At 44.6% G+C, this 23,507-nt stretch overlaps 1 protein-coding gene across 1 annotated transcript in view; it reads right to left on the reverse strand.

Moving 5' to 3' along the window:
* The window catches only part of QUA3 (S-adenosyl-L-methionine-dependent methyltransferases superfamily protein), an 87,252-nt gene extending 64,141 nt beyond the window's left edge, over positions 1–23,111 (reverse strand). The window contains exons 1-2 of the mRNA XM_086510209.1: positions 22,930–23,111; positions 22,339–22,831 (exon numbers count right to left, since the gene is read on the reverse strand). Coding sequence (XP_086366335.1) covers positions 22,339–22,746 — 408 coding nt within the window. The 5' untranslated portion in view covers positions 22,747–22,831; positions 22,930–23,111. The remainder of the gene's footprint in view (positions 1–22,338; positions 22,832–22,929) is intronic.
* Between the last annotated feature and the right edge of the window lie 396 nt (positions 23,112–23,507).

Here is a 23,507-nt window from a genome sequence, read left to right on the forward strand (position 1 = left end):
TAACGAGACGGTGCTGGGAGCCAAGTCGAAGTAGATGTCGTCCGTAGGCTGTGACTGGAGCTCTGTCTGCTGTATCTCTCATAGTAGCCTCCTCATCTAGAGTGTGTAGTGCCTCTGGGTCCTCATGGTCATATGCCTCACACTGCTCACTGCGTGTACGAGCATTGAAGTCTCCCATAAGGAAGACTTCACCCAGTGTGGAGTACTCCATAATCTCCTCCGTGAGGCATGCGTACGGTGACTCCTGCTCAATAGGGGCGAATCTGGAGCCTGTGGGAGCAAAGTAGCAAAGGGCAATGTAGACGATCCTGTCTCGTGAGAGCTCGAGGCGAATCCACATGTAGCGGGCCTGTGGGTCCCGGGCAACAATCTGTAGTCTGCTGTGAAGCCCATGTCTAAAGAGAGAGAGAGAGAGAGAGAGAGAGAGAGAGAGAGAGAGAGAGAGAGAGAGAATACCTTTGCTTTGTTTTTAAAACTCAAGAGAGTTGAGAGAGAAAAAGAGCCATTGCTTTTATTTTTAGGCTTTTTGGATTGGAAGCTTTTGGGCTTTGCTTTTGGCATCCCTTATAAACTTTAAATAAGTGGTTTGGGCTCCCACTCTGCAGAGCATCTGGGGGCAGAGTCTGAGAATGAGACCCAACCACTCTTGTACTTTGAACTGATCAATACATAAAGAAATACCGAAAGGGGCGCCAGTCTTTGGGGCCAATATCTCTAGGCATAGAACTCCGCCGGGCAGTGAAAATCTATTGTGAACTGTGAACTGTTTTGAAGTGGTTATTTGGTGATGTCGTGATTGATGCTCGACTTGGAGTGTCCAAGTCTGTTACAGTGGTATCAGAGCACGGCCGATTTCTCTTCTACGGGAAATCCGATCCCAATTTTTTTTCCGCGGCACCTATGGCTTCCGTAAGGATCAGTCGACTCCCTCAGCACCCGAAGATGCGGGCAGGGATCACAACCAAGATTCCGACAGAGAGTATGGCCCACCTCGGCCTACTCAGCGGAGCAACCAGAGATGAAGCGTCGTCAATTGATCGGCGATGCAACAAAGATGATGCTCAGTTTTGCGAAGGATCTGAAATTGGCAAAATATATGAGCGAGACTTCTTTTCAGGAAGTGCACGAGCAATGGCAGAAAACCACAACACCACCCCCGAAACCCGCTCTCAAGAAACCTTCTGCTCACAAGAAATATTCAGAGAAGGAATTAGAAGAGGTGGTTGATGCACAGATTGCTCAGCTTTTTGATGCGCAGAACAAAGATAAAAAGCACCGCAAAAAGCAGAAGAAAGGCACTGACTTCCCGGGTTATTTGGGTCGTCAGTCAACGTTTGATAAAGCAAAGAAACAGAAGAAGCGTGTTCGATTTGAAGGAGTACCCAGTTCTTCTTCTTCTTCTTCTTCTTCTTCTTCTTCTTCTTCTTCTTCTGACAGTTCTTCTAGCTCTTCAGATTCGAGAGAAGAAGACAGAAAAGGCAAAAAGCGAAGCAAGAAACAACGCTTCGGAAAGGGCAAGAAAAAGGCAAAGAAGTCTAAATCTCGCCCAGTGAGTGACAATTCTACGGAGCACTCGTCTACAGACAGTTCAGACTCTGATGACGGAAATTTTTATGCGAACAAGAAGAATTTTTATAAAGCCAACCAGTATGACTTTCTGGAAGATAAAAGCAAGAAAGTTCGAGAGTTTAAGGAACGTGGACTGTCGATCAAATTTGACACCTTTTCAGGATACTAAGATGCTTCGAAGGCTTTGTCTTTTATACAGCAGTTTAACATCGCTTTCGCGGGAGGACGCTACTCAGAGCACTCCAAGATTCGGAGAGCTGCCTCTTACTCTAAGGGGAATGCTCGAACTTGGTGGTCCACGCTTCTTTTAAACAAGACTGCGCCAGTTAAATGGTTGAAATTTAAGAAGCTTTTATTTCTTCTTGGTTGACGCAAGAGTATGAGAGCGATATACGAGCTGCTTGGAACCATCTTCGGATGACCAAGAGAGATACAATGGACGCTTATTGAGAGAGATTCTGGAGCTCTTTTCTACCCGCCTCTTCATTCAAGAAGATCTCGTTCAGAGAACAGATTGAGCGATTTATCTTGGGTCTACCTACAGAGATCCGAGATCACTGCTTGGAGCAAAAGTCAGCTTCTATTCAGGAGTTGATGAGTCGTGCGAAACGGGGCTTTGCCATTCACTCTGGCAGTCTGACCTACCCCACCGATGAGGTCATGACACAACGAGCCGAACAAACTTCAGTGAATGAAAGTAGAAAGAGAAAGAGCAACCCAGAAAGGAAGGATGCACGACCCAAGCTTACTCCTCAGGAGAGAGCTCGCTTCATCAGAGAGGGGAAGTGCTTTGGATGCGGGGAACATGGACATATCTCTGCGAAGTGCCCTAAAAAGACACAGAAAGAACAGAATGACAAGAACGACGACAGGCCTGAGAGTTCGAGAGGAGAAGAGGAACGTGGAAGAAAAGGCAAGATGAAAACAGGACTGGTTCCACATTGTGTGGGTACTGATCCCAACACCATGGACGAGAGTACATAACTTTGCCGAGCTTGGGGCAAAGTGAAAGACCAAGAGGCCCTGATCTTCTTTGGTGGAGGAGCCAAGGCCAACTTCATTTCACCGGAATTGGCGGCGCGGCTCGAGATCACTCCCGATCGGATGGGACCACTTGCGGAGGCAGTTCTAGTGGCACCCGACAGAGACGTAGCCATTACACATGTCATTGGCAAACTTCGGTTGCATTGTCAGGGGTATTTAGGCCATGAGTACTTTTTCATAATGCCTTTGGAAGGTTGTGATGTTCTCTTAGGGATTCCCTAGTACCACAAGAACAACGCCGTGGTCGATTATCGGGCGAGGAAAGCGACATTGACTACAGAGAAGGGCAGAACCATTGTACTTCATATTAAGCTGAAGGGCAAGTCTGTCCCTATTGTATCGGCTTCGACCATTTCTAAATTAATGAAATCCAGTCTGTTTGTTTACTCGATCTTTATGAAAGAATTTGAGCGATAAGGATAGGACAAATATCTCTAAACTTGATAAAGAAAACCAAGATTTTCTCCACTCTCGCGCCGATTGCTTCTCAGAGGGCCTACCAGGCGAGTTACCACCTGCTCGTTCTAAAGATCATACCATTGATCTGATACCTGGAAGCACACCACCGAACCGGCCACCTCACCGCGTGAGCCGAGCACAAAATGAAGAGATTATGAACCAAGTGAAAGACCTCTTGGAAAAGAGTCTTGTCCAGCCTAGTACTTCACTGTATTGCTCTCCAGTGTTGTTGGTTTTGAAGAAAGACAGATCTTATAGAATGTACATCATTATAGAGCTCTGAACAAAATCACCATCAAGAACAGATTTCCGATTCCAAGAATCGATGATATACTCGACAGATTACAGGGATTCTCATGCTTTAGCAGGATTGATTTGAAGAGTCGATATCATCATATCAGAATCACGCCAGGAGACGTCTACAAGACAGCTTTTCGAACGACTTTTGGGTTATTTGAGTTTTTGGTGATGTCTTTTGGCTTAACCAATGCTCCTGCGACATTTAACCGGATGATGGACAGGATTTTTTGAGAGTACAGGCTATTTGTTGGCACTTTCTTTGACGATATCATTGTTTTCTCCAAAAATGAGGCAGAACACAGAGATCATCTGCTTCAGGTCTTTCAGGCATTACGAGATCACAAGTTAGTGATTAATGCAAAGAAAAGTGAATTTTTCCTACCAAAGATACACTTTTTGGGACACATTGCCTCAGCAGCAGGAGTGCAAATGGATCCGGCCAAGATATAGACTATCCGTGATTGGCCCGATTTGAAGAATGTCCATGAAGTTAGATGCTTCTTGGGACTGTGTTCGTACTACAGGCGGTTCATTCGAAAGTTTGCAGAGGTTGCTTCCCCTTTGCATATCTTGACACAGAAAGGAGTCCCTTTCTCGTGGGGACGCACAGAGGTGACTGCCTTTCAGACATTGAAAGAGAAATTGACTACACGACCAGTTTTGACTTTGTCGGACTTGCAAAAGTCATTTGAAGTATATTGTGATGCTTGTGGTCGTAGTCTGGGTGCGGTCTTAATGCAAGAAGGCCATGTCATTGCTTACAAGAGCCGATTGCTCTCAAGGCCGGAGATAACAACACAGATTTATGAGAAAGAGCTTTTGGTGGTTATCCATGCTCTTACTCAATGGCGGCATTACCTACTCGGAGCGGATTTTATTGTCTTTACAGACCATCAGAGTTTGCGCTACTTCTTGTCACAGAAGCAGCTTTCGGAAAAGCAGATGGGGTGGGCGAACATCTTGTCACAGTTTCACTTCCACATTGCAAGGACAGAAGAATGTGGTGGCAGATGCTTTGTCTCGGAAGCCGTTGGTTCTGGCTATTTTCGCGATACATTATAGGAGCTTCGAGGATATGGTCGACCAGTATGCCGCAGATACAGATTTTGCAGACGTTTTCACACGGATACGGGATGGGGAGACGGTAGCAAGATATTCCATTCGGGATGGCTACTTGATGAGAAAAACCATGTTGTGCGTTACACAGCCGTTGAGGGAAAAGGTTATGACTGAATGCCACTGTCCACCTTTTACGGGTCACCGCGGCATTGCTACCACCATGACAGGGGTAGAGAGATACTTCTTTTGGCCGAGACTCAAAAAGGATGTGGAAGAGTTTGTGTGCAGTTTCTTAGTATGCCAGAAGGTCAAATTTGACAGGCATAAAGCACAGGGATTGTTAGAGCCTTTACCCATACCCACCCACCCCTGGGAAAGTATTGCAATGGATTTCATTTTTGATCTCCCGAGAACACAGAGTGGTCACGATGGTTCTGGACTTTTATAGACAGATTTAGCAACCAGGCTCATTTCATTCCAGTGAAGAAAACAGTCAAGCCGGATCACTTAGCGAGACTGTTTGTGGCCCAGATCTTCACATTACATGGCATGCCTGAGACGATTGTCTCCAACAGGGACTCCACATTTACAAGTTTGTTTTGGAAGGCAATTTGGGAGAACGTTGGCACGCGGTTGTAGTTCTCGTCATCGTTCGACCCGCAGACTGACGGGCAATCTGAGATTGCCAATTCAGTGGTTCTAGATTTATTGAAGTCTTATATCTCAAATCACAAGACTCATTGGGAAAAGTACCTACCTTTGGTGGAATTTGCCTACCATAACACGATACACTCTTCAACGGGGAAGGCGCCATTTGAGATTGTTGAAGGTGCTGCGAAGGTTCCACCCTTCCTAAGCACGAAAGAGAAGATTTTTGAAGCGGATGAATATACGCGAGACTTAGATACGGCTTTTGCCAAGGTTCGCGAGACTTTGCAAAAATCTCAAGAGCGACAGAAAAAAGGCAGCGGATCGCCATCGTCGTGACTTGAAATTGAAGGAGGATGATTGGGTGCTCGTACGTTTTGAGAAGGCACGCCTGAGAAAGAAAAAGGGAAAGGAGAGGCTTTTTCCAAAGCTTAGTATGCGATACTACGGACCTTTCTAGATCTCTGAAAAGATAAATGATGTCTCCTTCCGTTTGAAACTGCCTGATACTTGGAGGATTCACAATGCATTTCATGTGAGTCTCTTGAAACCTTTTAAAGGTGATGTGCTTGATCATGGGGAGCCTAATGAGCAACCCAAAGTGGAAGAAAACGAGGAGATCCTTGTTCCTAAACAGATTTTGACACATAAGGATACGAAGAATAAAGGTAAAGTCCGAAGGCGGTTCTTGGTTAAGTTCAAGAACTATCCTGCATTGGATGTGAAGTGGATGCAGGAGGACCCAACAAATACTCCTCAGATTGTGAAACTTTACCTCGAGCCTTTTGGTTTAGCATAGTCTACTCCAAATGGAACCCAGAATTCAGCTTGGCCGGAGATCTGGTGTAGTGGGATACACAAGAGGGAAGTCACTCCGCTCCTTTGTCAACAGATGCCTTGATTTAGATACTAGAGTCACTGATGTCTCTTCGAGCTTCAGGAATACTCAAAGCTGACAGTATTCTGTTGTTGACTTTATGAAATGGAATTCTTGATTATAATACTGATTTGTTCTTGACTTCTTTTAAGTGCAGGAATTGATAGACGAAATGACTGCAGCATTTTGGTCTGATTGATCTCGAATAGACATGGTTGAGTTAGGGGTTAGTCAATCGGACATCGATGAGGTCCCGATTGGATCTAGATGCGATTGCTAGCTACATTGCCCATAAATCATGGTCTAAGATCCGAATGAATGTTGAATGTCATGTGATGTCTTGTGATGTCGTGTGATGTGACTGTCGATTGGTACATGTGCTAGATGTGTGTTCCTAGTACATAGGTACTAACAGTCGGTGTCTGCAAAGACGGTTTATGGCCTCTGTCTGTTTTGCATGCGTAATCGAGGGCGATTAAAATGCTTTCAAGAGGGGGGTATGTCACAAGTGATGACGTGGCTGCCCGAGAGGAAAACCATCACTACTGCTGAAAACCCTAAATCTGCAAACCCTAAAATCTGCCAAAAACCCTAAAAACTGCAAAAACCTAACCCTAAAAGGGCAGCAGTGAAATGCGCAAACCTGATGATGTGGCACCGTAAGGCAGAACACGCTTTTTGCGGCGTAAATAACGGAAAGGCTAGCTTTTGCATGGAGATAGCTTTTGCGGCAACTTGCTTTTGGCTCAACGCAATTGGAGAGAGAGAGAGAGAGAGAGAGAGAGAGAGAGAGAGAGAGAGAGTACCTTTGCTTTATTTTTAAAACTCAAGAGAGTTGAGAGAGAAAAAGAGCCATTGCTTTTATTTTTAGGCTTTTTGGATTGGAAGCTTTTGGGGCTCTGTTGTTGGCATCCCTTGTAAACTTTAAATAAGTGGTTTGGGCTCCCACTCTGCAGAGCATCTGGACGCAGAATCTAAGAGTGAGACCCAACCACTCTTGTACTTTGAACTGATTAATACATGAAGAAATACCGAAAGGGGCGCCAATCTTTGGGGCCAATATCTCTAGGCACGGAACTCCGCCGGGCCAGTGCAAATCTATTGTGAACTGTGAACTGTTTTGAAGTGGTTATTTGGTGTTGTCGTGATTGATTCTTGACTTGGAGTGTCCAAGTCTATTACACAAGCCACAGCGCCTTATTCAACTTCAAGGTTCTACTCTCAAGATCGACAATCTCAAAGCAGATCTTCTTCAAATGCTCCACTTGATCATGGTAAAGGACGTGATCTTTCTCAAGATCTGCGTTCCAATAGTCAGCAAGGCTCTTCCTCAAATGCATCTTCGACTTCAAAGAAGGAAGGATTATGTACAATTTGCGGTGGTGACCATAGATGGTATCAATGTCCAAAGAAACGAAATCCGTCTAATTTGAAAAAAAAAACCAACGCGGAAACATCATCGAATGCTGAACAACCAGCTTCTGCTAAAGATAAAGGAAAATATGTGGTCAACGTCTCCAAGGATACAATAATCTTATGAAGCATGCTCAGTGCAATTCTTCAGTTTTGGAGCCTCTCTCAAAACACGTTTTGAGCCTTCTTGGAACTCTCAATGATGTTGAACAACTAGCTTCTGCTAAAGATAAAGGAAAATCTGTGGTCAACACAATTCTTGTCTCCAAGGATACAATATTCTTATGAAGCATGATCAGTGCAATTCTTCAGTTTTGGAGCCTCTCTCAAAACACGTTTTGAGCCTTCTTGGAACTCTCAAAGGTCATTCCATCAATATTTTGGTGGACAGCGGATGCTCAAATAATTTCGTCAACACTCACATAGTTTGACAGCGTGGCTTCTCAACTTAGAAGACATCTCACTTATATGATGTGGAATTAGCAGATGGATCGATTTTAACTTGTGATGAGACAGTTCGACAGTTGCAGTTCGGTATTCAAAATTATGCAGATCAATTGGATTTTGAGGTCATGCTTTTATCTTATTACGACATGATTCTTAGTTAGCATTGGTTATTCCAGTACGATCCAACAATTAGCTTTCGAGGACGTACTATTAATTTATTCAAAGATGGACGTGAATTGATTCTACACGAGCTTTATCATGCGGAACGAGTGATTCAAGCCTCACGCGTACAAGTCAAACAGCATGATACAAACTATTATGAAGAGAATATGATCTCCAATGCAGATGCAGAAATTATTATTGATAAATTTTTGAATTCATTAACTTCTCCTGAATCGATTGATTGAAGACAAAGATGATCTCGAGCAAGAAGCTTTTCCAAGTGATACTTCATTACCAGACAAAGATAAGGACATAGTTGCAGATTCCGAGTCTGAAGACGACTATGCTTTCTTTGATTCTTTGTTGGACGATGATATGCCAATTGCAAGTTATGAAGTGACAGTTGTTGAAGATGATTCTGAAGAATTTTGGGATTCATTATTGGACGATGATTACACTCCAAAATCCTCTCCAGTGATTACTAAAGTTGAAGTTACCCCATCTGAAGAGTGCCTTGAGAATATTTCCTCTTCACTAAATATTTCGCAATTATTGAAAGATTCTGAACCAAAATTCTTACATCGCATGAAGAATTTTGAAGATCAACCTCTTGTGCAGTCAACCTGATTATGCCAAATTCCTTTAAAAAGTCTTTGAACAATGCAATGACATGGGATTTAGCAGTCGAAGCAAAAAGGTTTCGCAAGACGCAAAAGTTCAAGACAAAGATTTCTAATAACTCAAAGACTGAAGATTTTCAAAGATTCAATGCTTTTCCAAAATTCTATCAACATCAGAAGTCATTTCTTTGACACGGACTCTCATTTTAAATGGGAGGGAATGTCACGATTGTGACTATGTTACAGTATTACATCTACTCCTAGTTACATATACGCAAAGTGCCATGCCAAGAAGAACCCCTACGCTTGGATGGTCACGACCCTTCGCTCAAGAGACATGCCTCTTCGCCAAAAGTCACACTCCTTCGACGACTGGTCACACCTCTTCGCTCTATGGTTGCAACTCTGCGTCCAATGGTTGCAGCTCTTCGCCGAAAGGATGTGTCTTTACGTTTAAAGTCGCGTCTCTTCACCATGAGACGTGTCTTTTCATTTGTGTCTCTTCGTCTCCTATATAAGGAGCCTATTGTACTCAGTTTTAAAGCATTCATTCAATCAATCAAACACACATTCAGTCTCTTGAGTCTCAATTTGATCTTAAGTTCGAAGTTTTAGATTTAAATATAGGATTAGCACCACTAATCCTCACACCCATGGACGCAACAATGTGTCCCAACTTCCAAGAAGTGTATCTCTGGCGCAAAAAACTCACTCTAAGCAATATGTGTGCCCTCAGCGCTCTGAACACTCGTTCAAATGCTCTCGATGCTCTTCTTCCAACTTGGAGAAAACAATATCAACTAAGAATGTGCCCACATACTATCTATGCTCTCAAAAGATTCTATCTATCATGCTTATAAACGTTGCAGGAGCATTAGTGGGCCCAAACAGAATCACCAAAAACTCATACAACTGAAAGGACTTCATGAGTGCGGTCCTGTATACATCTCCAAGAACCATCCTGATCTAATGATAGCCACTTTTAAGATCAATTCCATTGAAAAAAGTACAATCCTGTAATCTATCAAGTAAATCATCGATCCTCTGTATCAAAATCCTAATCTTCATGGAAATCTTATAAAGAGCTTTGTAGTCTATATGAACTCCAACATCTGTCAAGTAGCATTGGTGAACAAAAAGGTAAAGAACTTAGGTTGGATCAAGCCCTTTTCCATTACGTTGTTGACTTGGCCTGTGATCTCTTCCATTCAATGAAGAGTACTCCCTAGTATCAAGTCAATGGTATGATCTTTTGGCTGCTCCGGAGGTAGCTCACCAAGCCCTCTGAGAAACAATCCGCATGAGACTGAAGGGGAGACGCTCTAACTCTTAACTCTGACAAATTTGAATCCTCAGATTCACTCATAGGTTTGACAAAGATTAAGTAAAAGATTGGATTCCATTAACTTACAAAATGGCCAAAGTAGATACAATAGGTACAGACTTGCCCTTAAGTTTCACATCTGAAAACACATCCTTGCCTAAACTGTTCTTCAACTAGAGCTTCATAGCCCGAGAGTCCACTAACACACTGTTCTTGTGGTGCAAACGCATCCCTAAGGGCACGTCACACCCCTTGAGAGGCATGGTATGGAAGTCCTTGTGCCCAATGTAGCCCTAATAATTTAGGCGAAGCTGGACAATAAGAGGCATCACTGCGACCTCATGCCCTAGTGCCACCAACATTGCATCCAAGAGTGGCCCCATGTTGTTCGGCTTCACTCCCAAACGAGTCGCCATCTCTGGTGAAATAAAGTTGGCGCTGGCTTCATTGTCAAAGAAGATCAAGGCCTCTTGGTCCTACCTTGCCTAACGCTCTGCAAAGCTCGGTACTCTCATCCTCCTGATGCTTTGGCGTCCAAATTAATTCTCCTACAAGTCCTACTTTGGTCTTCCTTCTTAGCCGCTCTCTACTCTGCTGCTTTTGAAGTCTCTAGCTTGTCTTCAAGCTTTTCCCCTTTCTTTAAACACTTTGCCAAACGGCGGCCTATGTATCCACCATTAGTCAAAGCACTAGAGGCCGATCTATTAAGAGATGATATACCAACAATCCATCGTGTCGGAAATCCCATCCCCTACAAGGTGCCCTGCCCCAATATACATAGTCATATGACTTCTCAAAATAACCATAACAAGTGGCTGGCCAGATTGTCTCGCCCAGTGAACTGCCCCATAGAAAGTGAAATTGTTGTCCAAGATACAACAATCCTGGAAAAAAACTTGTCTGCGAAGTATGAATAGGATCTGGCAAGAAAAGGCACAATCTGGTAGCAATCACGCAAGCCAATATCTTATACACAGAGGACATGAGTGTGATAGGCCCCCATTGGTAAAGATTGGAGGTGTCATCGCCCTTTGGTGTAAGCGAACTCAGCCTAGAGGACATAGACGCAAGCATCTCAGTAGTATGAAAGATGTGTTCCAATCCTTACAGTAACGGCATACATATCAAATCTCAATACTGTAAGAAGAACCCACGAGTCAAGCCATCCTCTCCTATACATAAGGCACTCATCATGCATGTAAATCAACATAAACGGTATCAATAACAGCACAAATCTCTACAGTCACCACTAGACATATATGTAATCAAACCTCCTCTTGAGTCAAAGAAACAACATTAGTAACTGAATCTGACATCGTAATAATCAGAGGCCATAACAAGAACTACATCATGATCAGTAAGCAAGGAATCAGATACATCTCTCAGCACACGCCAGGACACTCTCAGAAGTGCAAGAACAAATCCTTATTCATCCCATCTTCTTTGGTAATCCAAGTCAAAATTGAGGCCATAGGTGTATCAGATTTCTCTAGCTGAAGATAGGTCAGAGTCGCTCTGGCCTCCCCCTCTTTGTCGTTGAGAAAACCAGCCCAGGAAACTCCTAAAGACGTCTGTGTATACATCCAAGCTGAAAGTGCAGATCTCTCTCTCTCTCTCTCTCTCTCTCTCTCTCTCTCTCTCTCTCAAACAGTTAGCTCTTGAGGGGGACACTTCATGCTGGTATGCACAGATGACATCATGGTTTCAGATGCATGGCTTCACCATGGACAGGCTGACCCCTTTCCGGTACTCTCTTCAAGCACCCTCGATGTCTCTTACACGGGTGGAGATTACTAGACTCATTCGTCAGGACCTGATCCAGCTGGATACCAGCAGGCCATGGATAGAACCGCCACAGGAGTTGGGCACGAAGATCGCTTTCTATAGAGAGCATCTTCTCCACCTTACAAGAGATGGGTTTGTGATTCGACCCAGCTTCATGGACACATATGTCTCATGGTTTGCGGTGTGCCATTGGTCAGATACGCACATCCTCACATCAGCTGGAGATTGAGACAGGTAGATTCAGAGGAATACCAACAGACAACAGGATATGCCGCTTATGCCAGCTAGAGCCAGAGACAGAGCTACATTGTCATTGCACAGTGTACTATGAATTACGGGGCCGTTTCCACTGCTTATTCAGAGAGGGTTTCGGTCCTTTCTTTAGGGTCATGAGTTATGAGGATCAGAGATGTCTTGGGCTATATCTACTTGAGTTACACAGATATAGAGACACTTCACTGGGGAGAGATAGAGAGAGACAGTCCCAGAGACAGATTACAGATTTCTTTTCACTAGATATGGGACAGCTAGAGGAGCAGCCATCAATGCAGAGCTCGGCCCACACTCATTCGACCACTACCGGCACTCTCATTGACCGAGCATTGGAGCTACGGAGATCTAGACGGCCACGATTGAGGAGAGGGGCTACACAGCATCGACGGAGACTACAGCAAAGGATTCGAGCCATACTCTCTCGACATCCAGAATGCAGATGAGGATGGATTCTAGCAGTAGTATCTTTGTTCTAGTTCTTTTGTACCCAGACATGGTATTAGATTCACCATTTTGTAACAGCTTGGTCTCATAGGTCATTTTGACCTTTTGAAGACGTTAATATAACATTTCATTTCATTTCTCTCTCTCTCTCTCTCTCTCTCTCTCTCTCTCTCTCTCTCTCTCTCTCTCTCTCTCTCTCGCGCGCGCAATTGTTGCTGCAGGTCCTGAGCAGTGCGCAGCTGTTGTAACAGGGTGGAGGTAGTACGTAAGAACCTCAGGAGGGAAGTCAAAGAAGAAGCCCAAAAAGACAAGCATCTCATCATACAAACAACAATTGAAGAGGAAAAGATGAGACAAGCACGGCGTCTCAATGTCAGAGTGACATGCATTATGGAGACAACTACCTCTACTCCCGAGGAGGATGCCAAAGGGCTATGTCTCAAGCTTGGCTACAAAAGCGAATCTCTCCCATTTGCCAAGGTTTGGAGAGTAGGGAAAGATACAACCAAGAAAAGAGCTCTCATCCTCCACTTCCCCAACGAAGAGGAGAGGACCACTTTCATGAGAAAGAGGGTAGCATTGCGTACTCTACAAGGGCCGCCTATATACCTTGATGACGATTTCACACGCATGCAAGTTGAGCATCGACGAGCATGCATGCCTCGAGTGCTACAAGCCCGCAAGGAGGGCAAGAGATCCATCTACAAAGACGACCGTGTCATCATTGATGGCAAGGCTATCGACTAGGGGTTCGCGGCCTATGAGACACCTTACTCAGAGCTACACATGGCGGTATAGAATTGCAATGGTTCCTTGTGGACGCATTCGGGGAGACTAGAGGAAGTGATGGAGGATGGAGATATCATACTTCTGACAGACACGCACGAGAGCCCAGAGAGAGGACTACGAGGGTATAGGGATATGTATGGGAGTCATCGCACAGAAAGAGCATGTGTCAACACACTTCCAGAGGCTCCGGAGGGGTAGCAGTATTATATAGATGAGAGCTACAGAACAGGATACAGATTGTGGCTAGAGATGCGGAGGGACGCTTCATGTGGATCAGAGTGGAGCTACATGAGGGGAGTATTATCTACATTGCCTTATGCTATTTCGCCCCATCAGGATCGAGGTTTGCCACAATCAGTGGAGACACAACAAGGGGTGACACAGAGTTTCAGGAGAGAGACGGAGAGGCAGGGGGAGATGCATTTTCTGTCACGATTGTGACTATGTTGCAGTATTACATCTACTCCTAGTTGCGAATACGCGAAGTGCCATGCCAAGGAGAACCCCTACGCTTGGATGGTCACACCCCTTCACCCAAGAGACGTGCCTCTTCGCCAAAAGCCACACTCCTTCGACGACTGGTCACACCCCTTCGCTCTACGGGTGCAACTCTTCGCCCAATGGTTGCAACTCTTCGCCGAAAGGATGTGTCTTTACGTCTAAAGTCAAAGTCATTTGAAGTATATTGTGATGCTTGTGGTCATAGTCTGGGTGCGGTCTTAATGCAAGAAGGCCATGTCATTGCTTACGAGAGCCGATTGTTCTCAACGCCGGAATTGAGAGCACAGATTTATGAGAAAGAGCTTTTGGCGGTTATCCATGCTCTTACTCAGTGGTGACATTACCTACTCGGAGCGGATTTTACTGTCTTTACAGACCATCAGAGTTTACGCTACTTCTTGTCACGGAAGTAGCTATCGGAAAAGCAGATGCGGTGGGCGAACATCTTGTCACAGTTTCACTTCCAGATTGTCCATGTGCAGGGACAGAAGAATTTGGTGGCGGATGCTTTGTCTAGGAAACCGTTGGTTCTGGCTGTTTCCGCGATACATCATAGGAGCTTCGAGGATATGGTCAATCAGTATGCCACGGATATAGATTTTGCAGATATTTTCACACGGATACGGGATGGGGAGACAGTAGCGGGATATTCCATTCGGGATGGCTACTTAATGAGGAAAACCATGTTGTGCGTTACACAGCCGTTGAGGGAAAAGGTTATGACTGAATGCCACTATCCGCCTTTTACGGGTCACCGCGGCATTGCTACCACCTTGAAAGGGGTAGAGAGATACTGCTTTTGGCCGACACTCAAGAAGGATGTGGACGAGTTTGTGCGCAGTTGCTTAGTATGCCAGAAGGTCAAATTTGACAGGCATAAAGCACAGGGATTGTTAGAGCCTTTACCCATACCCACCCGCCCCTGGGAAAGTGTTGCAATGGGTTTCATTTTTATTCTCCCGAGAACACAGAGTGGTAACGATGGTATCTGGACTGTTATTGACGGATTTAGCAAGCAAGCTCATTTCATTCTAGTGAAGAAAACAGTCAAGCCGGATCACTTAGCGAGACTGTTTGTGGCCCATATCTTCAGATTACATGGCATGCCCGAGACGATTGTCTCTGACAGGGACCCCATATTCACGAGTTTGTTTTGGAAGGCTATTTGGGAGAACATTGGCACGCGGTTGCAGTTCTCATCATCTTTCCACCCACAGACTAATGGGCAATCTGAGATTGCCAATTCAATGGTTCTAGATTTATTGAAGTCTTACATCTCGGATCAGAAGACTCAATGAGAAAAGTATTTATCTTTGGTGGAATTTGCCTACAATAACACGATACATCATCGACGGGGAAGGCGCCATTTGAATTTATTGTAGGTGCTACGAAGGTTCCACCCTTCCTAAGCACGAAAGATAAGATTTTTGAAGCCGATGAGTACACGCACGACTTGGACACGACTTTTGTCAAGGTCCACAAGGCTTTGCAAAAATCTCAAGAAAGACAGAAAAAGGCAGCAGATCGCCATCACCGCGATTTGAAATTGAAGGAGAGCGATTGGGTGCTCTTATATTTTGAGAAGGCACGCCTGAGAAAGAAAAAGGGAAAGGAGAGGCTTTTTCCAAAGCTTAGTATGCAATACTACGGACCTTTCCAGATCCCCAAAAAGATAAATGATGTCTCCTTCCAAATGAAGCTGCCCGAAACTTGGAGGATTCACAATGCTTTTTCATGTGAGTCTCCTGAGGCCTTTTAAAGGCGATGTGCCCGAAGATGGGAGCCTGATCAGCAACCCGAAGTGGAAGAAAACGAGATCCTTGTTCCAGAACAGATATTGGCACATAAAGACAGAAAGATTAAGGGTAAAGTGATAAGGCGGTTCTTGGTTAAATTCAAGAGCTATCCTGCATTAGATGCGAAGTGGATGGAGGAGGAGGACCTCGTAGATACTCCTCAGATTGTGAAACTTTACCTTGAAGCTTTTGATTTAACATCAATTGGAACCCCGATTTCAGCTTGGCTAGAAATCTGGTGCAGTGGGTATGCACAAGAGGGGAGTTACTCCGCTCCTTTGTTAACAGATGCCTCGATTTTTGATACTAGAGTCACTGATGTCTCTTTGAGCTGACAGTATTCTGACGTAATGACTTTATGAAATGGAATTCTCGATAATATGATACTAATTTATTCTTGACTTGTTTAAGTGCAGGAACTGATAGACCAAATGATTGCAGCATTTTGGTTTGAATGATCTCGATAGACATGGTTGCAATAGGGATTAGTCAATCGGGCATCTATGAGGTCCTGAGTGGATCTAGATGCGATTGCTAATTGCATTGCCGATAAAATCATGGTCTGAGATTCGAGTGAATGTTGAATGTGATTTGTCATGTGATGTCTAGTGATGTCCTATGATGTCGTGTGATGTGACTGTCGATTGGTACATATGCTAGATGTGTGTTCCTAGTGCGTCGGTACTAACAGTCAATGTCTGCTAAGACAGTTTATGGCTTCGATCTGTTTTGCAAGCGTAATCGAGGGCGATTAAATGCTTTCAAGAGGGGGGTATGTCACAAACTGGTGACGTGGCTGCCCATGTGTACACACACTGGCATGGACAAGCCCGGGGAATGTAGACAGGCTGGAATGATGACGTGGCACCGTACGGGGAGGCCCGTAATTTGCGGCGCAGAATCCGGAAATTCCGTACTGCTGACGTGGCATCCCGTGAATTGCGGCGCTTTTTGAGACAGATTTTACGGCAACCTTTGGCCAGCTTTTGGCTACGCAAATCAGCCCTGCTTTTTGCTACGCAGGAGAATCACAGAGACAGAGAGAGAGAGAGAGAGAGAGAGAGAGAGAGAGAGAGAGAGAGAGAGAGAGAGAGAGAGATCTTTTGCTTTATTTTAAAAGCTTTTGATTTACCAGCTTTTGGGGCTCTGCTTTTGGCATCCCTTGTAAACCCTTTAAATAAGTGGGCAGGCCTCCCACTTCTCAGAGCATCTGGACGAAGAGTCTGAGAGTGAGAGCCTCCCACTCACTTGTACTTTTGCAACAGATTAATACAAAAAGAAATACCGAAAGGGGCGCCAGTCTCTAGGGCCAACATCTCTAGGCACGGAACTCCGCCAGGCCAGTGTCGAATCAATTGTGTACTGTGAACTGTTTTGAAGTGAATTCTTGTGGTGTCGCGGTAGATTCTCGACTTGGAGTGTCCAAGTCTATCACACTCCCCAGTACCTACACGTAGCAGACATTGGCTATGCTCATGTGCAATTAGAGGGTACACAACTGACCTAAAGTACCTAGACATGCGCGTCCTGCATACAAGCTCACAAGGGTGCTAGAACACTTCCTAGGTTGTCCTAAACTCTAGAAAAAGGAGTTAGCTTGTCCACATGCATATAGGGTCAGATATGCACATGAAAATAACAATGTGAGGGCTATGTAGACATCAAGGTGGCCAGTGGGAGGAATGCAATAGAAACCCTTGAGAAGGTGCAAAATGACATGTGATGTGACCATGGTCCAGACGGAAAAGAACACAAGATCTTGCATGTCACGTGCACATCTAACCCTATGTGTATGTGGACAAGCTATCCCAGGTCTAGGGTTCAGGTCAGCTTAGGAAGTGTTATGGCACCCTTGTGAGCCTGTGCGCAGGCTGTGCATGTCCAAGCACTTAGATTAATTGCATATCCTCTGGTTGCACACATCATATTTTAGCATGGCATTCAATACCTACCATGAGCATTTTACATAGCATAGAACCCTTTTTCCCAAAATACACATTTTTCACTTATTTATTAATAAGTGACTTTTGTTGGAAAAGTAAGTAGGGCAAATTGCTAAGGAATTATAAAAGAAACCCATTGGTCACTCAGTCGAAGCACAAGAGACAGAAGAAGTTCCAGCAACTTGTAGTGTTCTCTCCTCAGCAAGACCGGCAAAAGACAACCTAGCATTTTCAGCCAACAGCAGCAGCCAACGTTTTTGGAGCCAGATCCTCTAGCGTTTTCTGCAAGAGATCAGCCTGGCGTTTTCAGTTTGCAAAACAAGCTGAGCGTTTGCAGTTTCCGGCGCAAGATCAGCCAAGAACATCAGCATTTTCAGTTTCAGCACTTTGCCGCAACAAATCCAGCCCCTAGCCTCGCAGATCTCGCCTACCCGCAACAGATCCTCGCCGTACCGTCGAGTCAGCCAGCGTTTACAGTTTCAGCCCGTTGTTTTCAGATTTCAGCATCTGCGTTTTCAGTGCATCGTCGTTGAGTCATCACCATCGCCATCGCCATCCTCATCGACATAGTGTCAGCATTTAGCAGAAAGTCAGCATCTTCCATATTTCAGCATTTCAGCCCTAGCGTTTTCAGTTTTCAACCTGTCCTTGTCGTCGTCGTAATTGTCGTCGACATCGTCGGGAAGTCCATTGCATCTAGACCATTGTACTAGATTTGTGCAATCTATAGCATAGACCTCTCTCGCCATAGAGAGGGGGGCCCTTGGAGGAGGGTTTGAGAACCGCCTGGTGTCGTATTCTTCTCTCTCTTTCTCTTCTCTCAGCACTTTCTTTCACAGTAGCATTCACTTTGTTTATGATCATTGCACTCTCTAAAGGAACGGAAGGCTCTCCCTTCCCTAAGTAAAAGGAACCCTTGAGCACAGTTCGGAGCACTCATCTTGAGCAATATCAACATTCACTTCCGCTGCACCTTATGTCTGAAGAAATGAACACCTACGTCTCTCCGCTGCCCTGGAGGAGCCTGCTGCATTCACTTCCGCTGCACCTTATGTCTGAAGAAATGAACACCTACGTCTCTCCGCTGCCCTGGAGGAGCCTGCTGAAGTGTTCCAACTGCGAAGAGCATGTAGTAGCTCAGTCCAAAGAGCTGTCAAAATGGCGAATGTAGGAGAAGACTGTGAGCCGAAAATGTGAGCACGAGCCTTCCACAGGGTCAAAAGAGTAATACTATAGATCGTAGTAAAAATTGTCCCGTTGGTAAAGATCCAAACAATGACTTGTATCCGAAACAGTCTGTAGAGTGCCCGGTATAGATCCCATTGAAGTAAGCATGAGAAAGGATCTGTGCGCAAGCCCTTGAAAAACTCTCTCTCTCTCTCTCTGGATAGATCTTTGAGGTCTCTTCGGATAGTTTCCTACAACGTTAGAAGTCTTTTCTTCTCAAGTGTGCGCGCGCGCGTTAATAAAAAGAGGGAAATGGTATAACCTTTCTATCACCCAAGTGTGGTGGATTGGTTAAGCCATTTCCCTCTTGAATAGCAAGTCTTGAGTTCAACTCTCGTCGGATAGATCTTTGAGGTCTCTTGGGATAGTTTTCTACGACATTAAAATTCTCTTCTTCTTCTTCTTCTTCTTCTTCTCTCTGAAAATCTTCTATCGAAACAAACATGTCAAGGGCACAACCTCAAGATAAAATGTATAAAAGTCGATTACCACACAGGTGTGATCCCACAAAATGTCCAATAAATATACAATGAGTGAGTAAGACTATCTCTTCCTTTTCAAGGAAAGTCTCTCAAATCTCCTAGCATGTAAATTATTCTCGTGATCCAAGAGGGAGAAAAATTCTCAAACCAACCATGCCATACGCACAAGAAGAGGAACATAATCACTATCAAAACGGCATGAAGGCACAGTAGAATCCCTAGGTACCCTATAGGGCATGGGAGATACGCATGGCATCTCTGCCTAAGGAGATGGCTACTTAGTAGACTCTCTCTCTCTCTCTCTCTCTCTCTCTCTCTCTCTCTCTCTCTCTCTAGGACTCTAGGGAGGCTTAGCGACTCTTTAGGGAGCAGGGAGCACTCACCCTCTCCAGTCATAACTTTACAGAGACATGGACACTATGCATCCTCTCTATACACATTAGCAGAGCTATTATCAACTTTCTTCACAACACACATGGTGAGGTGAACCATTGACAAATTGCACACAGGGAGGGCATAGGATCACAATGATACGTATAGTGGTAGAGCATTTCATACATGCTAGAGACCATGTAGATGGTTTGTGGGCCTTCATGTTCAATAGGACCATTGACAGATTGCACACAGGGAGGGCACAGGATCACGATGGTATAGTGGCAGTGCATTTCATACATGCTAGAGATCATATAAATGGTTTGTTGGCCTTTATGTTCAATAGGGCCATGATGTGAGGGGTTTCTTGAGACATCTATGATTGTACCACTACTCAAGTATGGAGATCCAACCCTAATAGCTAATTGTTGCTATCATGACTAGACACTCATTGGCCAAGCTATATGTATCTAATATCTATACTTGAGTATGAGTTGAGAAGATGGGCAGAGCAAGAGGGTGTACGATCTTCAACGTAGGCTGGAAGGACTTCTCGGCAGCAGAGCACATGGGAGGAGGATTTATTGTAGCTTTGTCCATTTCCACAAAGCCTTGACGCGGTCCAGAGAGCCAGATTGATATGTGACTTGGGAGTCTCACGGGAGCTTGTATGGGGCAGCATGGCACTCTATGAGACGGTTATAGGGAGAGTACAAAAAGTAGAGGGTCTTTTAGAGCCTATTGGAGTGAAGCAGGAATGCCCGCTATCTCCGACTTTGTTTGGATTGTATATTGATGAGATTTTTTACTATAATGAGAGTGGAGGGGATAGAGGGACACACTTGTCAAGTACATGGATACCTCTTGCTTTATGCCAAATGCTTATTTCAGACTCTCCAAAGCGTGTGCACAAACATCTGGATGCGTTACATGCTCATGCACATGATAGTGGGCTCTCCATCAACCTTGGCAAAACCAAGATAATCGCATTTAATACTCCAGCACAGTGGGTCACAAGATCAGCACCTATTTTTTACATATGGATAGGAGATAGTGGAGTATGTAGACTCATATACATATCTTGGTGTTGTATTCATTGGACCTACTTTCTCTATGAGAGGTGCAACACAAACGAGATTGACAAGGGGATATACAACATTAGGAGGACTAGAGAGGATATATTCACAAGCGCAGTTTAAGGAGCAATGCACTAAGTTGTGGCTATTTAACACGTTGGTCACTTCCACCATGCTTTATGTAGTGCAAATACATGGATCATCATAATAGATTAGGACACACATACAATGGATCATCATAGTGGATCAGGACACACATATGATGGATGGAGGTTCATTGCGAGACCATTTGTATCCATGATCTCGAGGCTGATCTGGGCAAAAGCCTCAATGCCACATGAGATTATTAGAGTGGTTGAGATGAGTGCACTCGAGGGAGAGCTCATGGCTAAAAATGTGGAGAAAGCAAGCTCTAATGTGATCAAGAGATGAGCACTCAAGTAGGGTGTGATGCTTAGGCTCGCAAACTTGAATTCACGAGTTGTGCCGTGGGAGGGGGAGAGGCCAACTATGCGCATGGCCGCTGCTAGCTGGTCCGCATCTAATGCCTACTTCCGCAGCAATCTTACGTCATCATGCACAACCATGAAATTGCATTCTGCAATACAGTAGCCATCTGAAGTGTTTGCTTATCGCTTGCTTCAATAGCTACAAACGAAAGAGGAAATTGTTTATTGCTTGCTCCTGGTTGCAATTTTCCGCTGCTTGACTTGCATGGTTCTTTCTTGGTGGATAGGCTCTTCCCAACACATATAGCAGGAATCTTGGCTAACCTACTATCGTCTTCCCACCCCCCCCCCCCCCACACACACACACACAGCTTTATCATTCTTCCGGAGTTCTCCACTTCATAGCCTCGACATCATCAAATGTCCCTTGGCTCTCTCTCTCTCTCTCTCTCTCTCTCTCTCTCTCTCTCTCTCTCTCTCTCTCTCTCTCTGTGTGTGTGTGTGCGCGTGCGCGCGTGCGTGCAGTAAGAGTGGGGATTTGACCCTTTGCATCATATAAAATCTGCCATAGGTCCATATACAAGAAATATGGGGAAAACGTTGAAAGATATACAATGAAATCATGGTGAAAAATCCCAAAACAAACCATAAGATATATCTAGGTAGAAGAAACTCTAATCAAGTGGTGAAATGTAGCTATTTGGATTGTGATCAAGTCTACACAAATCTACACAAAGCTTTGTCCACCTCAAGCAATGTAGCGAAAACCAGAAAGTTGAATGTTGTGTGACTAATATAAAGCATCCGTTGTAGAAACCTCCTATAGCAGCTTAAAAAAGCCAAGGGGCTGTGAAACCCCTAGGCTGTGCCTCCAAGATCATTTGCATCTACTCTTAACATTTCCTGATGTTGTACCCAAAAAAAGGATGCAGATCTGCCGCACAACCATACTATAAGCGAGGCAGGAGGGACCCACTCGTCGTCCATCACAAAAGCTAAGGGAAGGTACTAAGATGCACATCTCTCTAATCAAACCAACTTCCCCAAGGCCTCACTAAATGGACTCTCAAACAAATCTGCAAATTGTCTGATATCCACCATAAAGTAGTTGGCCTCAACCATTGTCTGCTCCTGTATGGTATCATAAACAGCCTCCCTCGTCCAACAGAAGTCTCTCTCTCTCTCTCTCTCTCTCTCTCTCTCTCTCTCTCTCTCTCTCTGTGTGTGTGTGTGTGCAAAACCAAAAAGTAAATTTTTGGGCTAAAAGAAGGCAATGTACCTTGTGAAGACTTTCTGGCCACGGCACTGGAGACTTGTAGTCTTTGGGCGGAGAAATTAAGCAAAGAAGCTTCTCAGAAGGTGGCGGGCAATGCCTCTCTCGGTAATAGTTCCTATCCTTGCTAAAAAAGCGAGCTCGTTTGGGATCTTCACATGGCATGTGATCCTCAAGTTCTTGAGGGCATTGTTCCAAGGGGTGACCATGCTCGATTGCAGTCAAGATTTTCTCTCTGCCTTTTGAATCCCTGATGGTCAGAGCCAAAGATTGTCGCCCTGAAGCTGCAAAAGAGTCTCCTAGTGGAGTGTAAACAAGAACTAGAAAGACAAAAACCGCCGCAAACAAGAGTCCTGATACACAATCCAGAAGCTTCCATTGGCTGCCTTGCTTCTTTTGAGTGGGAGTTCCCATATTCAGAAGATAGCTATCAGCAAATTCACCAAGATTTGATGGCGAAGGGAAAGCAATCTATACATACTTCAAACTGGCCCTGACACTGGAAAAGCAGCCGTAATGAATACCCATGCATAGCGATAAACACTAGCAGTAGAGAGGTGGACAGAGATTTAGCTTTCTCTGATCTTCTTTAGTCACCTTGGGTGCGTCTTAAAATGTGCTGCATTTACGAAAACAGCTCCCAAAGTAAATGCAGGATCTGCGATTGTTGAGGAAGCATTGGCATCAGGTATGGGCGGGAAAATGGGCGGGAAACCACCAGCAAAAGGCACGGGAGGTGTTGAATCTGAAAGCCTACGCCTTCGGCAAGCATGCCATCACCAGACCCTAATCGATGTGTCTGGTAGTTGCATTGTTGTCATTGAAGACGTGCAAGCCCTCTTCTGTTCTTCCGGCATCCTGTTCTCCTTTCTCCTTTCTTCATCCAAAATTTTAATTGAGTTGGGCGTTGACATGGGAAACTGAATCAGCTGACAAGAAGAACTCCTACACAGGGCTTGGGAAAAGATAGGTTCGCTTTATCCAAAGCGTGTTCATAATGAAAAATGGCCGGCTCAATTTTGGGCAAGAAGATTCTCAAGCCGGTTCAAATTTTGGAATTTTTAGTTATAATATGAGATTTTTAGTGTGATTATCCCTCTCAAATTTAGAGTTAGCCTATTCATGTGCGTGTGAAAAGGTTCCAAAGCCGGGTCCACAAAAAATGTTTCCCGAGC

The sequence above is a fragment of the Adiantum capillus-veneris genome, chromosome 4, assembly GCF_014529385.1.
Source record: "Adiantum capillus-veneris isolate H3 chromosome 4, ASM1452938v2, whole genome shotgun sequence".
In the NCBI taxonomy this organism is placed as follows: Eukaryota; Viridiplantae; Streptophyta; class Polypodiopsida; order Polypodiales; family Pteridaceae; genus Adiantum; species Adiantum capillus-veneris.